Source organism: Schistocerca piceifrons, chromosome 1, assembly GCF_021461385.2.
Source record: "Schistocerca piceifrons isolate TAMUIC-IGC-003096 chromosome 1, iqSchPice1.1, whole genome shotgun sequence".
Lineage (NCBI taxonomy): Eukaryota > Metazoa > Arthropoda > Insecta > Orthoptera > Acrididae > Schistocerca > Schistocerca piceifrons.
In genome coordinates this window covers 532469228-532486735 of record NC_060138.1, presented here as the reverse complement: position 1 = coordinate 532486735, position 17508 = coordinate 532469228, and the positions used below count along the sequence as shown (strand labels likewise).

The following is a 17508-nucleotide window of genomic DNA, read 5'->3' as shown; positions in this document are numbered from 1 at the left end:
GTACTGAATAGCTTCCTGTACTGTCAGAGTAAATTTCATTTGTAAAAAAAAGTGTCTTATTGTGCATAGGTGTTGAACAACCCAGAATTATAGATGGAAGACACAAATAACTACAGTTCATGACAACACAAACAAAAAGTTTATAAAGTTATATATTTGTATAGCATACAATACACAGATGGCACAGAACCCTTGATGACAATAATGCAATCGAACACGAATTTTCTTTTTTTGTATATGCTCGATGGAAGACACTCAATCTCTGCCGTTAATTATAACATGTCATGGAAAAATTAACTTAAAAAAAAACTGGCAGAGACTGTGAGTTATGTAATGTATTAAACCATGAAAAACAATGACTCATGCAGTGTCTGTGCGAAAACTGAGATTTATAATTGACGTCCCTGCTGAGCGTCACAATCTTTGACAATTGTTTCCTGGAGCTTAATTAAAAAGGACAGTTAAAAATGAAACAGAATTACAATGTCAGTATCTTTGAGAAAAATGAAATTAACTAATGAAACCTTTAAAATGATAAAATGAAATTTAGGAATTAACCCTTATTGCAGTATTAAAAAAAAACAAAAAACACCACATATTTTAGGAGAAGACTGCAACCAAACACTGAACACATTTCAAATTCTTTATGATTAGATAGTAATAGGGGGAAAAACCATACATAAAATGCGCATAATGAACTGCTCTTCTCCTAGTTACAATGAGAACATTACATAGTAGCTAAAATTTTTTGTAAATCATAAGTACGCAACATACTGTACACTCACAAAGACAACAAGAACATACACATTTAAAGTAACTTTTAAAGAATACATTGTCATGTAATAATTTATTAGTTTTACACACATATGCAATCAAAACTATTCTTCAGTATATGAATTAAATCATGATGGCTAACTCTTCACTTTCCAAAGATTTACTTTTTCAGATATGCCCAGTGTTACACGTTGGGAATAGTTCGCACCATCCTCTTATTGAAGGACACAAAATTAAATTTTAAAAAAATTACACATTAATAAACTATATAACAGAAAGTTTATTCAGAAGTATTATGAGTAAATGACAGTAACATATTTCCATATACAAGCAGCATAACATAGTAATCAAAGAGGGGACTCACAGCTACTTACTACTTTTAATAACAATGAAAACATTATTAAAGCACATTTTTCTGGCATAAAAATAGTTTCTCTGGTATTTTGACAGAGTGTAGATCTACAAACTATACTACTGAACAGTAAACCGTGTGTGTGTACCATTTTTATTTAAGTGAAATGGATGCTTAGTAGCATATGGGACTGGTTTCTTGGTCACTAAAACTGACTGCTGAAAAATTACAATATCATGAATCAATTAATCGGCAGATTTAAATACGAAAGACATTACTACAAGATAAAACCCATGAACTAAAAGAATAAAATATATCATTATTGTGAGATTTTTTAATGTTATTTCAAGAGGACATGCTGAAACACATAACAGAATATGCACAACTGTCTTGGAATCAATCGCAGTGTGATGTGTTTTCCTTAGTCACCACAGCACTTGTTTGCTGTAATGTCACCACATGTTTCTGACAACAGCCATGGGAGGCCAAGTGCAATAGTATTGTGGTCACAGATGTGCTTATAAACTAAAATTACATAGACATTCGTTTATCCTACCATGTATTTGAAACAGAGTGATTTACAGATATAAGACAGACAGCAGAGGCAGTGTGAATGTTAAACATATTGCAATAATTCTCCCTTCCAAAGCATCACTATCTATACACAATTACACAACAGTCACACAATGTGGTGATCAAATTAGCTCCCAAATGACTAGTGAGGATTTTCCATAAGAATCAGAAAAATAAATAGTCAGTGCAACTTTCTATCGCAAGTTTTATGTTCTTCAATGCTAAGAGTTTTGTAAAATGAGCAATAACAAATTCCATTAATTCTATATACAGTTGCATTGTACAACAATTTATTACATGAGGTGATACAAAATGAAGTAGAAAATGAACAATCTATAAAATATTGCAATATTTATGACAGAAGCGATTGGCACACATGGTGTGTGAAATGCTAATCAGCACTGAAAGTTCTTTTCCAGCAGGGTTGCCCCAGACAAATAATGTAAATGTAAGAAACTTCACTACCAGTTTGCTTTTTCATGCTAAGATGTAATAAATTATGCGGAAACACATTTCATCAGTGTTGTTTATAAACAATACTGAATATAAATCAGTCCTCCATTGTGTTTCAGATTTGAATTTATAGATCCTCCTGTACTGACAATGCTATAGTAGTGAGAACTGAATAATGGCACAGTGCCACAAAATCTAATATCTGTTTAAGCAATGAAATTTATGTTTTTATTGTGTCACAAATCCTCTCATATTTCTTAATGACACAGGAGATTACTAAACAAACAACTTTGATCATACTAAAACATTTCTTTATATTTATTTTTGAAAACAATTCTTTCAGTTTAACATCTTATACAAGAAGTCTATAAATAGCATATAAAATAACTGCAAAATTCTTAAAATTAGCTAGTTTATAGTGGCTATCAACACACAATATTCTACAAATCTGATACAGCCTTATTTTTTCCTCTCTAAGAAGGCAAATTTTTAAAAATAAGTGTCTTGTCAGCTGTTCTTAAAATATAAAATTATCTCTGCACTCTGTAGTATGTACATATTTTAGCAACGCGATCAGATATGTAACGAAGAAATAAGACATTCACTGTGCCCCTTGTATGGCAATAGACAACAATGTTTTATGCCAAAAAAATCTTACGAGAATGCATGGCATAATTGCAGATCAGCAAATTCTGTCACATGCCACATTCTTCTTGCTTGTTCTTAAACTGCACTCCTAGACTAGAATGTCCTAAACAATACTTGAACAGTACACTTAACACGGGCAAAGTACAATAAACTGTGATGCAAGATATCCTTGTAAGCATTACCTTCATCTTCCATATGCCCTGTAAGAGGAATTGCAATAAAAGATTATAGAAAGCTTTAATAATTTTCAGATAAACCAATGACAATCAGAATAATTTTTTTTCTATTTATTGCATTACAATTAGTATTTTAGTTACTCTCTTACTGCCTGATATTCAAAACATTTTATTCCGCTTTAGTCAGATTAAAATAATCCACAGCAATGTGATGATAAAAACATGTTCTAAACTAAACGGTGTCTGCATGAAAAAGATGTGTGTGTAGTAGTGTCGTCATCATCACACAATGGAATGTTTCCTTCAAGAGTTACAAATATCACACAAGCATCAGGCCAGCAAATAATTTTTCATTTGCCTGAATAAATCTGTAACACAGCCATCGGCACTAACATTGCTATGACACTATCCTATCTCAAACTGCTCCATCAATCATACAGAGAAAACCATCCCAGCCACTCAAAATCCCATACCCTTCCTCTGGTCCGGATTCACTGATGAAATCTTCAAAATCCAGGACCAAGACACTATTCCCATCCCTCTGCAACTTCAACACATTTTCTCAAATCTGCTTCAACTCAGAGCAGCATGCCACCTTTCTTATCAACAGTCCCAGCATTTTGACAGCTGTCATCCCTTCCACACTAAAACATCTCTCCCAAATGGTCTGTCCACAAGCACATATCTATAATCCTCTGAGCACCTAAGGAATTAAATGCAAAGGAGCACCCCTCTCAGCACACAATATCACAGGACTGGAACTGCTTAACCATGTACTTCACATGGGCTTAGACTTCTTATTGTGGTGCCAGGAAATGAGGAACATGCTACACACAATGCGTAGTTTCATGTATGGTATTTGATTCCTTGGCGATTTTTTTGTTTTATGGGCTTTAGGCCACATTCTGCCTAATGTTTTATCTTCCAATGTTGGAGACATCATCAGAAGCTGTAAAGACTCAAGCAGCAATACAAACTCTAACAGGCTAAGCAAGCTGAACTTTTTATACATATCCATGCAACATAGCACTCGTGTTCCTTAAGTCAGGTGTCAATACTTATTTTCATAGTTCCTTGGTACACTTGACCATATGTGCAAGAGATTTTTTATACTCTTTCTGTGGCAATTGGCAAGGATATGTACCTGGCGGTGTTCAAATACACGCACTTTTCTTGTTGGTTTAAACACTGTGTTGATACTGTGTCCTCTTACTTCTCTGCTGATGCTACCTGTGATTGTTTTTTTGAATGGGAGGAAAACTTTCTCTTTAACTGAACAATGGAAAGTCCAAGCTGGTTAACAACAATTGTAAAGGACAGATAGCTACCCACCACATTGAGCTGATGCAGAGTCGCAGACAGGCACAATGCCTGTCAAACAAATCCGTGGTATACCTATGGGAAACCGCATGGCACCACCCCATTACAACCTATTCATGTGCCTTATGGAGGAATCTTTCCAAACCAACCACAATCACAAATCCCTCCCGCAGTTCAGATACATTGATGAAAAATTCATGATCTTGAACAACCTATCCTCATTCCTCCAGAATATCAACACCATCTCCCCTATTCACTTCACCTGGTCCTCCTCAACACAACAAACCACCGTCCTCGATGTGCTAATCACTCCTCTTTTCTGCTTGGGAAAGTGATTTCTTTATACCCTAAAGTACCGTTAGGTTTTCTGATCACCTATACATCCAAAACTGAAATCCAATCTTGCTTCTCTTTTTTCAGAGTGAACTCTGATGGGCTGCTTCCACAAAATTTCCCATACAAAAATTCACTACAACTGCACTGAGTGGGTTCCCCAGGGCCACATCATCAGTTTGCTCATAGAGTTTATTGTCTCACAGAAAGTAAGTTGATGTGAGGCAACATTTAAAGAGATCTGCAATACTCTTTGCAAAAATAATTTCCAACTGTGACATCACCTCATCAGGAGGAACCATAGTAAACAGTTATACAAAATCAAAACTAACTATATCACTGACTCAGCCTGAAGCATTTTAATTTTTTTTTTTTTTTTTTGTTAAAATGACCACTGTCTTTAATGTAAGTGCCAGTTTTTCCTCTAAGCAGCTGTAGGACAGTGGCCAGTGTTTGGCAATCCCATAAGTTGGACAATCAACAATAGTGCTGACAGTTGTGCAGGGTGGATGGGGACCAGGGAGGATTCAGGGTGTTGTACTGATCCCCCTTACCAACAAATCTGGGTGCTGTCTTTCGCTGAAACTGAAGCTGAGCCAGTGGAAATCACTTCACCTGTTTTGTCCCGTGTCTGGAAGAGGCAAACACAGAAAGATAGGCAGCAAGGGACAGGAAAGGACAACAGGTGCACTCCATGTGTGTACCTGGAGGCCCCATTCAGCAGCTGCTGAGGGAATATGGTGCAACCAACTGCAGATTGTGACGAACATTGGAACAAATGATGCCTGTCGTCTAGGTCCGAGGTCATTCTTGGGTGATTCCAGCAACTGGCAGAGAAGGCTGAGAAGATCAGCCTTGCGCACAGAGTTTCACTGAAGCTTATAATTTGCAACACTGTACCCAGAACTGATCGTGGCCATTTGACTCTGAGACGAGTGGAAGGACTGAACCAGAGACTTCGAAAGTACTGTGACAAGCTAGGCTGCAACTTCCTGAATTTGTGCCATAGGGTTGAGATCTGTAGGGTCCACTTAAACGAGTCAGGTGGGCAGAAGACACCAGAGGCTGCTACTCAGGTAGCTGACTGTGTGTGGGATGCACACAAGGGTTTTTAAGATTAGGTGACTCTCCATCCAATCCAAATAACAATAGCTGTAACAAACACAGAAGTATCTGCATAAGATCAAAAGAAAGGCCTCCCACAGATGAGAGTAGTAAAATCCTAATGGTAAACTGCCAAAGCATTCACAACAAAGTACCAGAGTTTGAAGCACTCATGAAAAGCAGTGAAACTCACATAATACTAAGCACAACAAGCTGGCTGAAACATGAATTTGATAGCAGTGAGATTCTTGGGGATAATTTAAGTGTAAAGGCTAGGCAAATGGGAAGTGAAGGTGGTATATTTGTTGCAGTGGGCAAGAAACTCAAATCTACTCAGGTAGGAACTGAAGCTGCATGTGAGAATGTTGGGGTAAGACTCCGTAACACGGGCGGGCAAAAAATGATAATTGGATACTTCTATTGCCCACCAGGTCATCTCTTGATGTAATGGAAAACTTTAGAGGAAAACTCAGTTCACCTGCAGCTAAGTTCCCCGATCATACTGTAATCATTGGCAGAGACTTTAATCATCCAACAATTAATTGGGAAAATTACAGTTGTGTTGGTGGTGGGCGTGATTTGACATACTGAGAAACTTTACTAAATGCATTCTCTGAAAACTACCTAGAACAGAGAATTAGGAACCCCACTCATGTTGGAAATATATTGGATCTAATGCCAACAGACAGACTTGATCTATCTGAGGATGTCCACATTGAAACTGGTACCAGTGACCATGATGCAGTTGTAGCAACAATGATTACCAGGTACAAAGGACAACTAAAACAAGCAGAGAAATATATATGTTCAGTAAATTAGATAGAAAATCAGTACTGTCATATCTCAATGAGAATCTTGAAACTTCCAGCAGAGGGCACGAGAATGCAGAGGAACTCTGGCTCAAGTTTAAAAGAATAGTTGATCATGCACTGGATAGATATATACCCAGTAGAACAGTTTACAGTGGGAGGGAACCACAACAGTATACAGTCATTGTGAAGAAACTTCTAAAGAAACAGATTACTACACAACACGTGTAAAACAAAGTGTAGGGTTATAGATAGAGAGATGCTGAATGAAATGTTTGGCTGTCAAGAGAGCAATGTGTGGTGCCTTCACTGACTACTGTAGCAGAATACTGTCAAAGTGACCTTCCACAGAACCCAAAGAAATTTTCATTATATGTAAAGGTTGCTGGCAGTACCAAAGTTAGTGTCCAGTCCCTAGTGAATAAGACAAGAACCAAAATTAAGAACAGCAAAGGAAATGCTGAAATGCTTAATTCCATTTTCAAATCTTCCTTTACAAAGGACACCTAGGAGAACTGCCCTAATTTACTCCTTGCACCACTGAAAAGATGACTGAAATAAGTATTAGTGTCAGTTGTGTTGAGAAACATCTGAAATCGTTAAAATTGTACAAAGCTCCAGGACCCAGTGGGATCCCTGTCACATTCAATACTGAATTTGCGGCTGAGTTGGCCCCTCTTATAACTATAATCTATCGTAGATCCCTCAAACAAAAAACCATGTCCAGTTCTTGGGAAGAGGCACAGGTCACACCCATCTACAAGAAGGGTAGTAGAAGTAATTCACAGAACTATCATCTAATATCTTTGACACTGATAAGTTGTAGAATTTTAGAACATATTCTGAGCTCAAACATAACAAGGTACCTCTAACAAAATGACCACCTCGATGCCAACCACCATGGCTTTCGAAAATGTCGATCATGTGAAACTCAATTCACACTTTTGTCACATGACATACTGAAAGCTATGGATCATTTCAAAAAGCATTTGACTCAGTACCACACCTACGTTTATTTTCAGAAGTACAATTAGATGAGGTATCAAGTGAAATTTGTGACTGGATTGAGGATTTTTTGGTAGGGGAGGATGCAGCATGTTATCTTGGATGGAGAATCATCATCAGATGTAGAAGTAACTTCGGTTGTGCCCCAGGGAAGCATGTTGGGACTCTTGCTCTTCATGTTGTATTGGGACTCTTGCTCTTCATGTTGTATATCAGTGACTCTGCAGATAACACTATTCTACATCTACATCCATACTCCGCAAGCCACCTGACGGTGTGTGGCAGAGGGTACCTTGAGTACAATCAGGCTTTTTGCAGGTGATGAAGTTATCTATAATGAAGTACTATCTGAAAGAAGCTGCATAAATATTCAGTCTGATCTTGATAAGATTTCAAAGTGGTGCAGATATTGGCATCTTGCATTAAATGTTCAGAAATGTAAAATTTTGTACTTCACAAAACGAAAAAAAATGTAGTATCCTATGACAATGAAATCAATGAGTCACTGTTGGAAAATAAAATCAATGAGTCACTGTTGGAACCAGCGAACTCATACAAATATCTGGGTGCAACACTTTGTAGGGATATGAAATGGAATGATCACATAGGTTCAGCTGTGGTTAAATCAGTTGGTAGACTTCAGTTTACTGGGAAAGTGCAATCAGTCTACAAAGGAGATTGCTTACAAACCACTCATGCGAGAGGTTTTTAGAATATTGCTCAAGTGTATGAGACCTGTACTAGATAGCCCTAACACGGAATATTGAACTTATATGGAGAAAGGCAGTACAACTGGTCACAGGTTTGTTTAATCTATGGGAGAGTGTCAGAGAGATGCTGAAGCAACTGAACTGATAAGACTCTTGAAGATAAACATAAACTATCCCAACAAAGTCTATTAACAGAGTTTCAAGAATCAGCTAAAACAATGGCAAATCCAGGATGAAATGTATGAATATTATGAAAAGGAAAGTTGCCACTCACCATATAGTGGAGATGCTGAGTCACAAATAGGCACAACAAAAAAACTATCACAAATAAAGCTTTTGGCCCATAAGGCCTTCGTCAAAAATAGATCTCTCTCTCTCTCTCTCTCTCTCTCTCTCTCTCTCTCTCTCTCACACACACACACACACACACACACACACACACACACACACACGACTGCAATCTCAGGCAACTGTAGCCACACTGCGAGCAGCAGCACCAGTGCATGATGGGAGTGGGTGGTGACTGGGTGGGGGTAATGAAGAGGCTGGGGTGGGAAGGGGGGCGGACAGTAGAGTAAGGGTACTGGACAGTGACATGCTGTTGGGGAGCGTGCAAGGGATGAGGTGGAGAGAGGGTGGGCAGCTAGTTGCAATCTATGTTTATCACAGAGTTATGAGCCATGAGGTAAGGGGTTTGGAGCAAGGGTTGAGTAAGGATGGACGAGTATATTGTGCAGGTTCTGTGGACAGTGGAATACAACTGTGGGAGGGGTGGGAAGGATAGTGGGCAGGACATTTTTCATTTCAGGGCACGATGAGAGGTACTCGAAACCCTGGCGTAGAATTAAGTGGCTCCAATCCTGGGTGGTACCAAGTTCGAAGGGAATGCTTCTCTGTGGCCAAACGATGGGTCTTTGGGAGATGGTGGGGGACTGGAAAGATAATGCATGGGAGATTTTTTTTTGTACAAGGTTGGGAGGATAATTACGGTTTGTGAAAGCTTCAGTGAGACCCTCAGTATATTTCGAGAGTTACTGCTCATCACTGCGGATGCAATTACCACGGGTGGCTGGGCTGTATGGAAGGAACTTCTTAGTATGGAACAAGTGGCAGCTGTCGAAGCAAAGGTATTGCTGATGGTTAGCAGGCTGCCCTGTGCACTCCACAACAGCACTGGACTGTCCGCCATCCCTGCCCTCCTATCCCTCCCCCTCCCCGCCCCAGCCTCCTCCTTACCCCCACCCAGTTGCGACTCCCATCATGCACTGGTGCTGCTTACAGTGTGGTTACATTTGACTGAAACTGCAGTCGTGTGTGTGTGTGTGTGTGAGAGAGAGTTGCATTTGCGTGCGCGTGTTGTGTGTGTGTGTGTGTGTGTGTGTGTGTGTGTGTGTGTGTGTGTGTGTGTGGGGGGGGGGGGGGGGGTCTTATTTTTGACGAAGGCCTTACGGGCTGAAAGATTTATTTGTCACAGTCTTTTTGTTGTGCCCATCTGCGGCTCGGCATCTCCGCTCCATAGTGAGTGGCAACTTTCCTTTTCATAATATTATTATTATAGGAATATACTACAACCTCCCATGTATCGTTCACATAAGGATTGTAAGGATAAGATTACAATAATTACTGCACACATAGAGGCATTAAAACGATAATCATTCTTCCTGTGCTACATAAGTGAATGGAACTGGAAGGAACCTACAATGGAACGTACCCTCTGCCATGCACCTTACAGTGATTTGCAGAGTACAGATGTAGATGTAGAATGGAATGCCAAGTTTATGATTTTTTAGCAATATATGATCTTGGCGGCAATGTTCCCGATTTGATGAGATCCTTCTTTATCAACGGGAGAAATAGAAGAGGCTTTTGTTAGGTTGTTCATTATCGTGAGGACAGAAGTAGTTGGGACAGCCCTTAAGCTTAAGGTGAAACCAACAAGAAAGGTGCCCAAATAATTAAACACTGCGAAGGACCTACAGCTGATGCTTGCCACAGCAGGAATGTATAAAATCTCCTGTATATGTGGTCCAGTGTAAATAAGAACTAGAAATAGAAGCATTAACACCTGACTTGGGGAAAGCAAGAGCAATTCTTATCTGAGGAACATGGATAAATTTGTAGTAGTATGTCATGCACTGGGAGCAGGGAACCACTAAATTCATTTCTCCAATACTATAATTTTATCAAGATCCAGTCAGTAATATTCTAGAATGTACAAAGAGGGCATATAAATTCAAAAGCACAAAAATAAGTTGATCACAAAAGATAAAGGACTTAAATTAGACAAGCTATGGTCATTAATGCTAAATCAAGCAATGAGTGCCAATTCTTCAGCATTACAAACTCCATAACACTTGGCATGACTCTGCAATCTTAGGCAGTAGTCTGATTGTGTCACGAACCAACAGTCGCATGGTACACAAAGTCCGGCTCGGTCAGCTTGTTTAAATTTGCGCTTCTAACTGAGTCTCCAATGACGTGTCCACCAATGGAAAATGAAATGTTTTCGACCAAAGCTTAATAGCAGTAAAAAAGAAAAAGGAAAATTAAATGATCATGTGGCATTAATGGTCAGGAGACACAATCAGCGGTTGTTCTGCTGCCTAGTGCAAGCATTTTTATTTGACACCACTTCAGCAATTTGCACATCAACAATGATGGTATCATGAAGGAATCGCACATACAATCTTTCCCTTCCCGTCCCGTCCCTCCTAAAGTGATATTCCACTGCCGACTCAATCTATGAAATATCTTATGCATCCAACCAGTACATTCTAATCCAGTCCTGCTACATCTACATCTAGGTGTAGACATATCCTATCAGAGGCAGGGCCACCTGTGAAAACTACTCTTAACGTACACTAAGGAGTTCCCATTACCACATTTGTTGTTCTGTGCAATTAGAAGTTTAAAATAACAAAGGGGACTGAATGGCTAGCCAGCACGTAGAATCAGTAGATAAAAATTCCAGTACTTGCGAGAGATTAAAAGTGGGAAAATACTATTCCTAGATTTTGGAACTGTTGGTTTCTTCATCAGGGGGGAAAGAGGGATACATCTGGTAAGGTTGGGATGGAGCAGTGGTACCCAATTGTAACAATGAGGGGGCAGTGTCAGACTGAGGAGCAGCTGACAGATCGTTATCTGGTAAGCACTGTGCTACCTTTAATTTTCTACAGCTTCACTCGAGGGGTCCATACCACAGAGGCAATTGGGATCCTTCCATCCAGCACTAGTTTCTTAAATTTTAATAGTGGGTACTTGCTCTCAGACATATTCTCACGTCCTCTCATCGTCCTGGACTTAACCTCCACAATTTAATTATTTATATATTTTTCAAATCTTAGTATTTTTTCCTCAAATTTGTATCTTATTTATAGCTTGTTTTTTTCTTTTCTTCATTTACCCCTTTTTCCTTCGTTTTTTGTCACCCCCCCCCCCCTCTCTCTCTCTGATTTTTCCTCATCCCCTTTCCTGCTTTACTCTTAGTACAGCATTGCAACATCAATCCTACTTCTCATTTCTCTTTCTCTCAATCTCTTTTTTCTTCTTATTCCTACCTCTTATCTCTCGTCTACAGCTGGTTCAGTGCTTATCAGTGTACTAACTTTGATCTTTTACTCTCTTTTGCATACCACCTTTCATTTTCATCTTCCTTTGTCATCAAAATAAATGGTTCCCTCTCAACATAGGGTCTGTGAATGGTATCCCTGTTTACCAACCTTTCGTCACCTACCCATTTCCTCACTGGCAAAGATATCCCTGTTTACCAACCTTTCCTCACCTACCCCTGTTTCCTCACTGGCAAAGAAGTTCCAAAAGATAGAAATACTTTTTCCCAACTTTTGATGTACCTATTGGCAATACTGAAATTTTGTCCCCCAGAGGTACGTACTTGCCATTATTCTGTTTCCTTATAATTTTGCAGTTTTAGTAAATTATCCTTTTAGAATAATCTTAATAACACGTTAACATTATGAATTAAAACAGACTTCTACTCACCACACAGTGGAGTCGTTGAGTGGCAGACAGGCCCATTTGAAGGAATACTGTTGGACATTATTAAGCTATTGGAAAAAGTTCTCCATCAGAGATAGAAACACACAAACATACTCATATATGCACAACTCACTCATACATGACCACTGCCATTTGCAGACACTGAAGCTTGACAGTATGAATGTGTGTTTTTCTAGACCTGATATAGGACTTTGTCTGATAGTTTAGTATCTAACAAAATCCTTTAAGTGTGTCACCCGTCACTCAATGCCTCCTCTATGTGGAGATTAGCAATCTATTCCAATTCATATTATCTTCCATCTTGGACTCTCCATTGCTTAGTAATATATCACTAGGATATAAATGGTGACTGATTTTTTGAATGCATGAGAATATAAAAAAAGACAAAAATAGAATATTAGGAAACACAAAAGTATACTAGCATAAGCAATAAGGAACGAAAAAACTTACTGTCTCATGTTAGCTTGGCTTTGTATTAAGGCCAAATCTGAGGAATTTTCAGCCGCAGTTTGTATGTTTTACAGTAATTATAAAATTAAAAAGACAGGAATTATTAAGCAGAAGTGGTAAACAGAAAAGCTGCCCTCTTTGCATTGGAATGTTATTGCTTCCAGTTATGATCCATTACTGATTGGCGAGTCATAAATTTGTAGTCATGTAATTGTTACTTGCTTTGTGTCATCCCTTGAATACTGAGAATTATTTAAACTGAAATCACTGGAAGAGTATAAGGTCTTACAGACTATTTCAAAACAAGATACGTACGGTTTCAGAAAATGGAATTATTTGTTTGAGTTGCAATGACTAACAAGTCAATTCTATTTTTGTATTTTTCCACTTTTTTTTTATTTTGAGAAAGTACTTTACCTGTTTCAATCCTTGCAGACTCCGTTTACTGCCTCAGCTTTTCATATTGGCACCATTTACTTGTGGCTGTTCCATGCCTGCTGACAGGCTATTCACATGGTTTGCTACATGGCTGTTTGTTGTATTTCCTAACGCCTGGCTCTTATTTCTCAATTCAAATACTTGCTGTATGGCTTCTCGGAAGCAAAGAAAGTTGTAGTCAATTACCCCTGAAAAATAATATTTTACAATAATTCATCACTCAAAAAGCAACTTGACATAGGTTTATTCAATAGTCCAAGTACACATTAACTCCACCTACATTGAGAGATTCAAATGTAGAGTGGACACCATAAAACATATGATACAGAAAGAGAGGGGGGGAGGTATACTTATTATAAGTTTATTATGATTTGAATACAGCAACTATCTTGCCACTTACAATTCCTTAAACAAATCACATATTCTTTTTCAACAACATTATCTGTGTAGTTTTATTTATTTATTTCACTTTATTCTGAAATCTGTTGATCCCAACAGCATTAAAGTTGCTAGAAAATGGAATGAGTCAGTGTTCTTATAATATTTACAGTCAAGAATTATTATGAAAATAAAAATTTACAATACTGTATACAGTAGGGTACAGCAAACTTAAGATTCATGACAGTAATCATATCAACTAATGTCGAATTTTAATGCAAGAAAATAAATTATATAACAAGACATTTAGAGTTAACATTTACACATTCATTCATATAAGCAATGACTTGATACTTTAAACTCAATATGACATCTTTTATGATAAATAATAATTTACATTTATGCTCACACTAAATGGGACATCCTAGTCATACAACAAAAGTACATGTATGTGCACTCGTTTATGCTAAAAATCACTAATTGAGTAGAATTAATTTTGCTACAGATATTCTATGAATCTGCTCTTTTATTTAGTGGTTTCAAGAGTAAGACTTCTGAAGTCTCTAAGTAGAGCACTGAAAACTCTCATGCCCGAGTAACTTACTCCTTTCTGCAAAAATGTGAAGTTCATCCGGTTACTATGAAGTCCTGTTTTCACTTTGTACTGTAGCCATGATAGGCACTATTGGTTTTAAAAATAGAATGGTTTTGTTAATGAAACACACAAGGGAGATGATATACTGAGAGAAATTTTAAGAAGCTGTATTTTCAAGAACTAATTTCTGCAACGGTGTTTTAGATATAAACAGTATTCATTATTCATATAACTCTCTTCCAAGTGGTGAAACTCTTTTCATCAATGGCCACTTACACCAAAAGATTATGCAATAAGACAATCGCACCTGAAAATATCCAAGTAAGTCTGATGGTATCCTTATGGATAGATGATGCAATTACATACAGAAAATAAAGTCTTGTAACCCTGCAATAATCCAGCCCTCTGGTGGAGCCAGCTTCATTGGCATTGTCTCCTTTGGTGGTGAGTCCGCTGCGGGAAATCTCACACCCTCTCTGGTTGCGTGCCAATAGGTCATGGCACAAACCTGGCTATTTTTGGCCTTACTTTGCCTTTTCAAGGGGGAGAGATTTAGCATCACCACCAGCAGATATAGAGATAGATGCAGATGAGCTGGCATGGGTATAGCAGCAGAGTAGCTCAGAACATTGCCACGGGACGCATATGTAAGGCACTGATGGACAGGCCCACTGACCCAGGTGTTTATCAGCCAGCGGCAATAAGCTTGGTCCAGCAGTTCTTACGTGGGACATCAACTACCTCAGGCCCGACCTCTGCCTCACTCTGCGCTCTGTTTTTCGTGTACTTAGTTTATCCTATCACTCATGCTGGTGATGTTATGTTTGCTCTGTGCTAGTCTCTACACAGTGTTCAGACTCCCTGCTCCCCTCGAAGATTGACTTGCAAGCAGAGTTTTGGCTCTCTGGGCTATCAGTTGAGTCGCCATTGGCTAATATAGTAATACTTTTTGCTGAACATGATGGCTTATGATATTGTGCCTGAGCAGATACAAAAGTACCTTAATGTAGAATAAATGTTTTGCTTCATTAACAATTCTTTACACTACACATCCTGTTTCTTATTCCATGCTCCCCACCCCGTCCCACAACAGTAAAACCAGTCAAAATGCGCAAATCATCATCATCTGATCTCCACTAATTTCAAAGGTATAGATTGATGCATGTACAAGCATGCTTTGATGGTGTGGAGAAGAAGGATTTTTGTGCATGCCTGCATTTGCATCGTCTCAAGCTTTCAGTTATTTGTGCATGTGCATTAACGCACACTAAATCCAACACCTGAACTGTGACTTCATTACCTGTCAAATGTAACACCACAAGATCTCCAACTGTAACAGGCAATGGACCGAGAATGGAGGAAGACGTGCATCAAGTCTGGTTTTAGAAAATTTTGATCAATAAAATCCTTTCACATCTTCCTTGCATTAATGTTAAATTCAGAAAATGTCTAAGGGATCTCAAAAGCAACTGTACATTCTTTTCCATACAATGTCTACAGATGTGCAGCTGCCAAGAAAAATATGGAGCCACATCAATCACATCAGAACCAAGCATGCAAGAGGCAAAATATCTGTTTGTAAATGGGATAATCTACACAGACTATAATGTAGCTGCAGTTCAAAGCAAGAAACATTAGAATATATTACTAGTGAATGCCTTGTAAGCATACTTCAAGGGAACTGGAAAAACTTCATACAGACTTGGACAATGTCTACTGTACGGTTATGTTCCCTAGACACAGAGCTCTGATGGAACTGTCAATTAATAACTTCTCTAAATTTTAGTTAATTGTAATACTATACTAGTTAGTTAATATTTTCCTGTATTTTACTTTTGTGTTATTTTGCTGCAGTTTTAACATAAAGAGATAAAGAAGATTGTCTTGGTATTAATTGAGGCTAGTCCCTTTTCTCTTTGTACCTCTTACATTGCTTTACATGATTCAGGGCACTCTTGATGATTCAAGTGCAAATTATCAGAGTCAGACATGGGTTATCCAGTTTGCGGATTTTTCGTGCATTAAAAAAACTGCAGTTTTTTTCCGTACCAAATGGCAATAAACAAGCCACCATATAACAGTAGTGCCATTTCCACTGTTTAAACAACTGCCCAGTGCCAATAAAATACTGTTTCCATTCTTGTCAGCCAGCCTGCTCATGTAAAAAAAAAAAAAAAAAAAAAAAAAAACTGATATTGATCAGTGTGTAAGTGTCAATGAAGCAAGTTATAAGACATGTGGAAAAGAGATGATGGAAAAAAAGAAAGGTGATTACATTAAAAAAAAGAATTAAATGAAAGATTTGAGAAAGGGGAAACTGCAAAACTAAGTGCTGATTATGGTATTCGAATGCAGTGTTTGGGACATTAAAAAGAATAAGCAAAAAATGCAAGATTTTGTCTAGTTTTAGACCATCTGCACGAAAAAACGTGAAGAGATCTATATAAGATGACTTAGATTCTATTGTTGTGCAATGGTTTAGTCAAAAATGAGCAGAAGAATTAATTTTGTCAGGCGTGAAGTGTGCTGAAAAAACTAAATTTTTTCATGAAGTGCTAGGTTTTCAGGGAGAATTTAATGCCTCAATCTGAATGGCTAACCAAATTCAAGCATCACAGGATTCGCAAACTTGCTGCATAAGGTGCATGGCTCAGTTCAAATGTTGTGGCAGCCGATTCCTTCTGCGAAAAGTTCAGGAAATCTGTGGAGGATGAGAATTTCCTGCCAGATCAATTTTCAATGCAGACAAAAGTGGCCTGTATAGGAAATGTCTACCAATCAGATCTCTTGCTTTTAAGAATGAAATTTATGCTCCTGGATATAATTGCCTAAGGAATGCATTACGATTTTGTGCACCAGTAATGTTTTTGGGAACCACAAAGTGAAACTACTAGTGATTGGAAAATCAAAAAACCCTGAGGTTCAAGAAATCACAACTAATGGCCTTCCTGTGCATTATTACAACCAAAAATACAGCCTAGCCACCTGTGGTCATCACGTCTGTAGTGGCAAGCAGTCCCTCTCAAAATATACCGAGGGTCTCACTAAAGCCTTCACAAACCATAATTATTCTCCAAATAATGTGCAAAAACAAATCTCCCATGCCTTATCTTTCCAGTCTCTCATCAGCCCACTAAGTCCCACCTTCCGGTCACAGAGGAGCATTTCCCTCATAACTCAGTACCACCCAGGACTGGAGCGACTGAATTACATTCTCCGCCCGGGTTTTGACTACCTCTCATCGTGCCCTGAAATGAGAAATGTCCTGCCCACTAACCTTCCCACCTGCCACAGTGGTATTTCATCATCCATCGAACCTACATAACACACTCGTCCATCCCTACACAACCCCTGCTCCCAACCACTTACC

The 17508-nt window shown here is 38.4% G+C and overlaps 1 protein-coding gene across 1 annotated transcript in view; it reads right to left on the bottom strand.

Moving 5' to 3' along the window:
* Positions 1 to 263: 263 nt before the first annotated feature.
* LOC124798892 (ras-related GTP-binding protein C) overlaps positions 264 to 17508 on the bottom strand; it is a 103396-nt gene continuing 86151 nt past the window's right edge. The window contains exons 8-9 of the mRNA XM_047262427.1: positions 13145 to 13353; positions 264 to 3000 (exon numbers count right to left, since the gene is read on the bottom strand). Of these exons, the coding sequence (XP_047118383.1) occupies positions 13178 to 13353 (176 nt within the window). The 3' untranslated portion in view covers positions 264 to 3000; positions 13145 to 13177. The remainder of the gene's footprint in view (positions 3001 to 13144; positions 13354 to 17508) is intronic.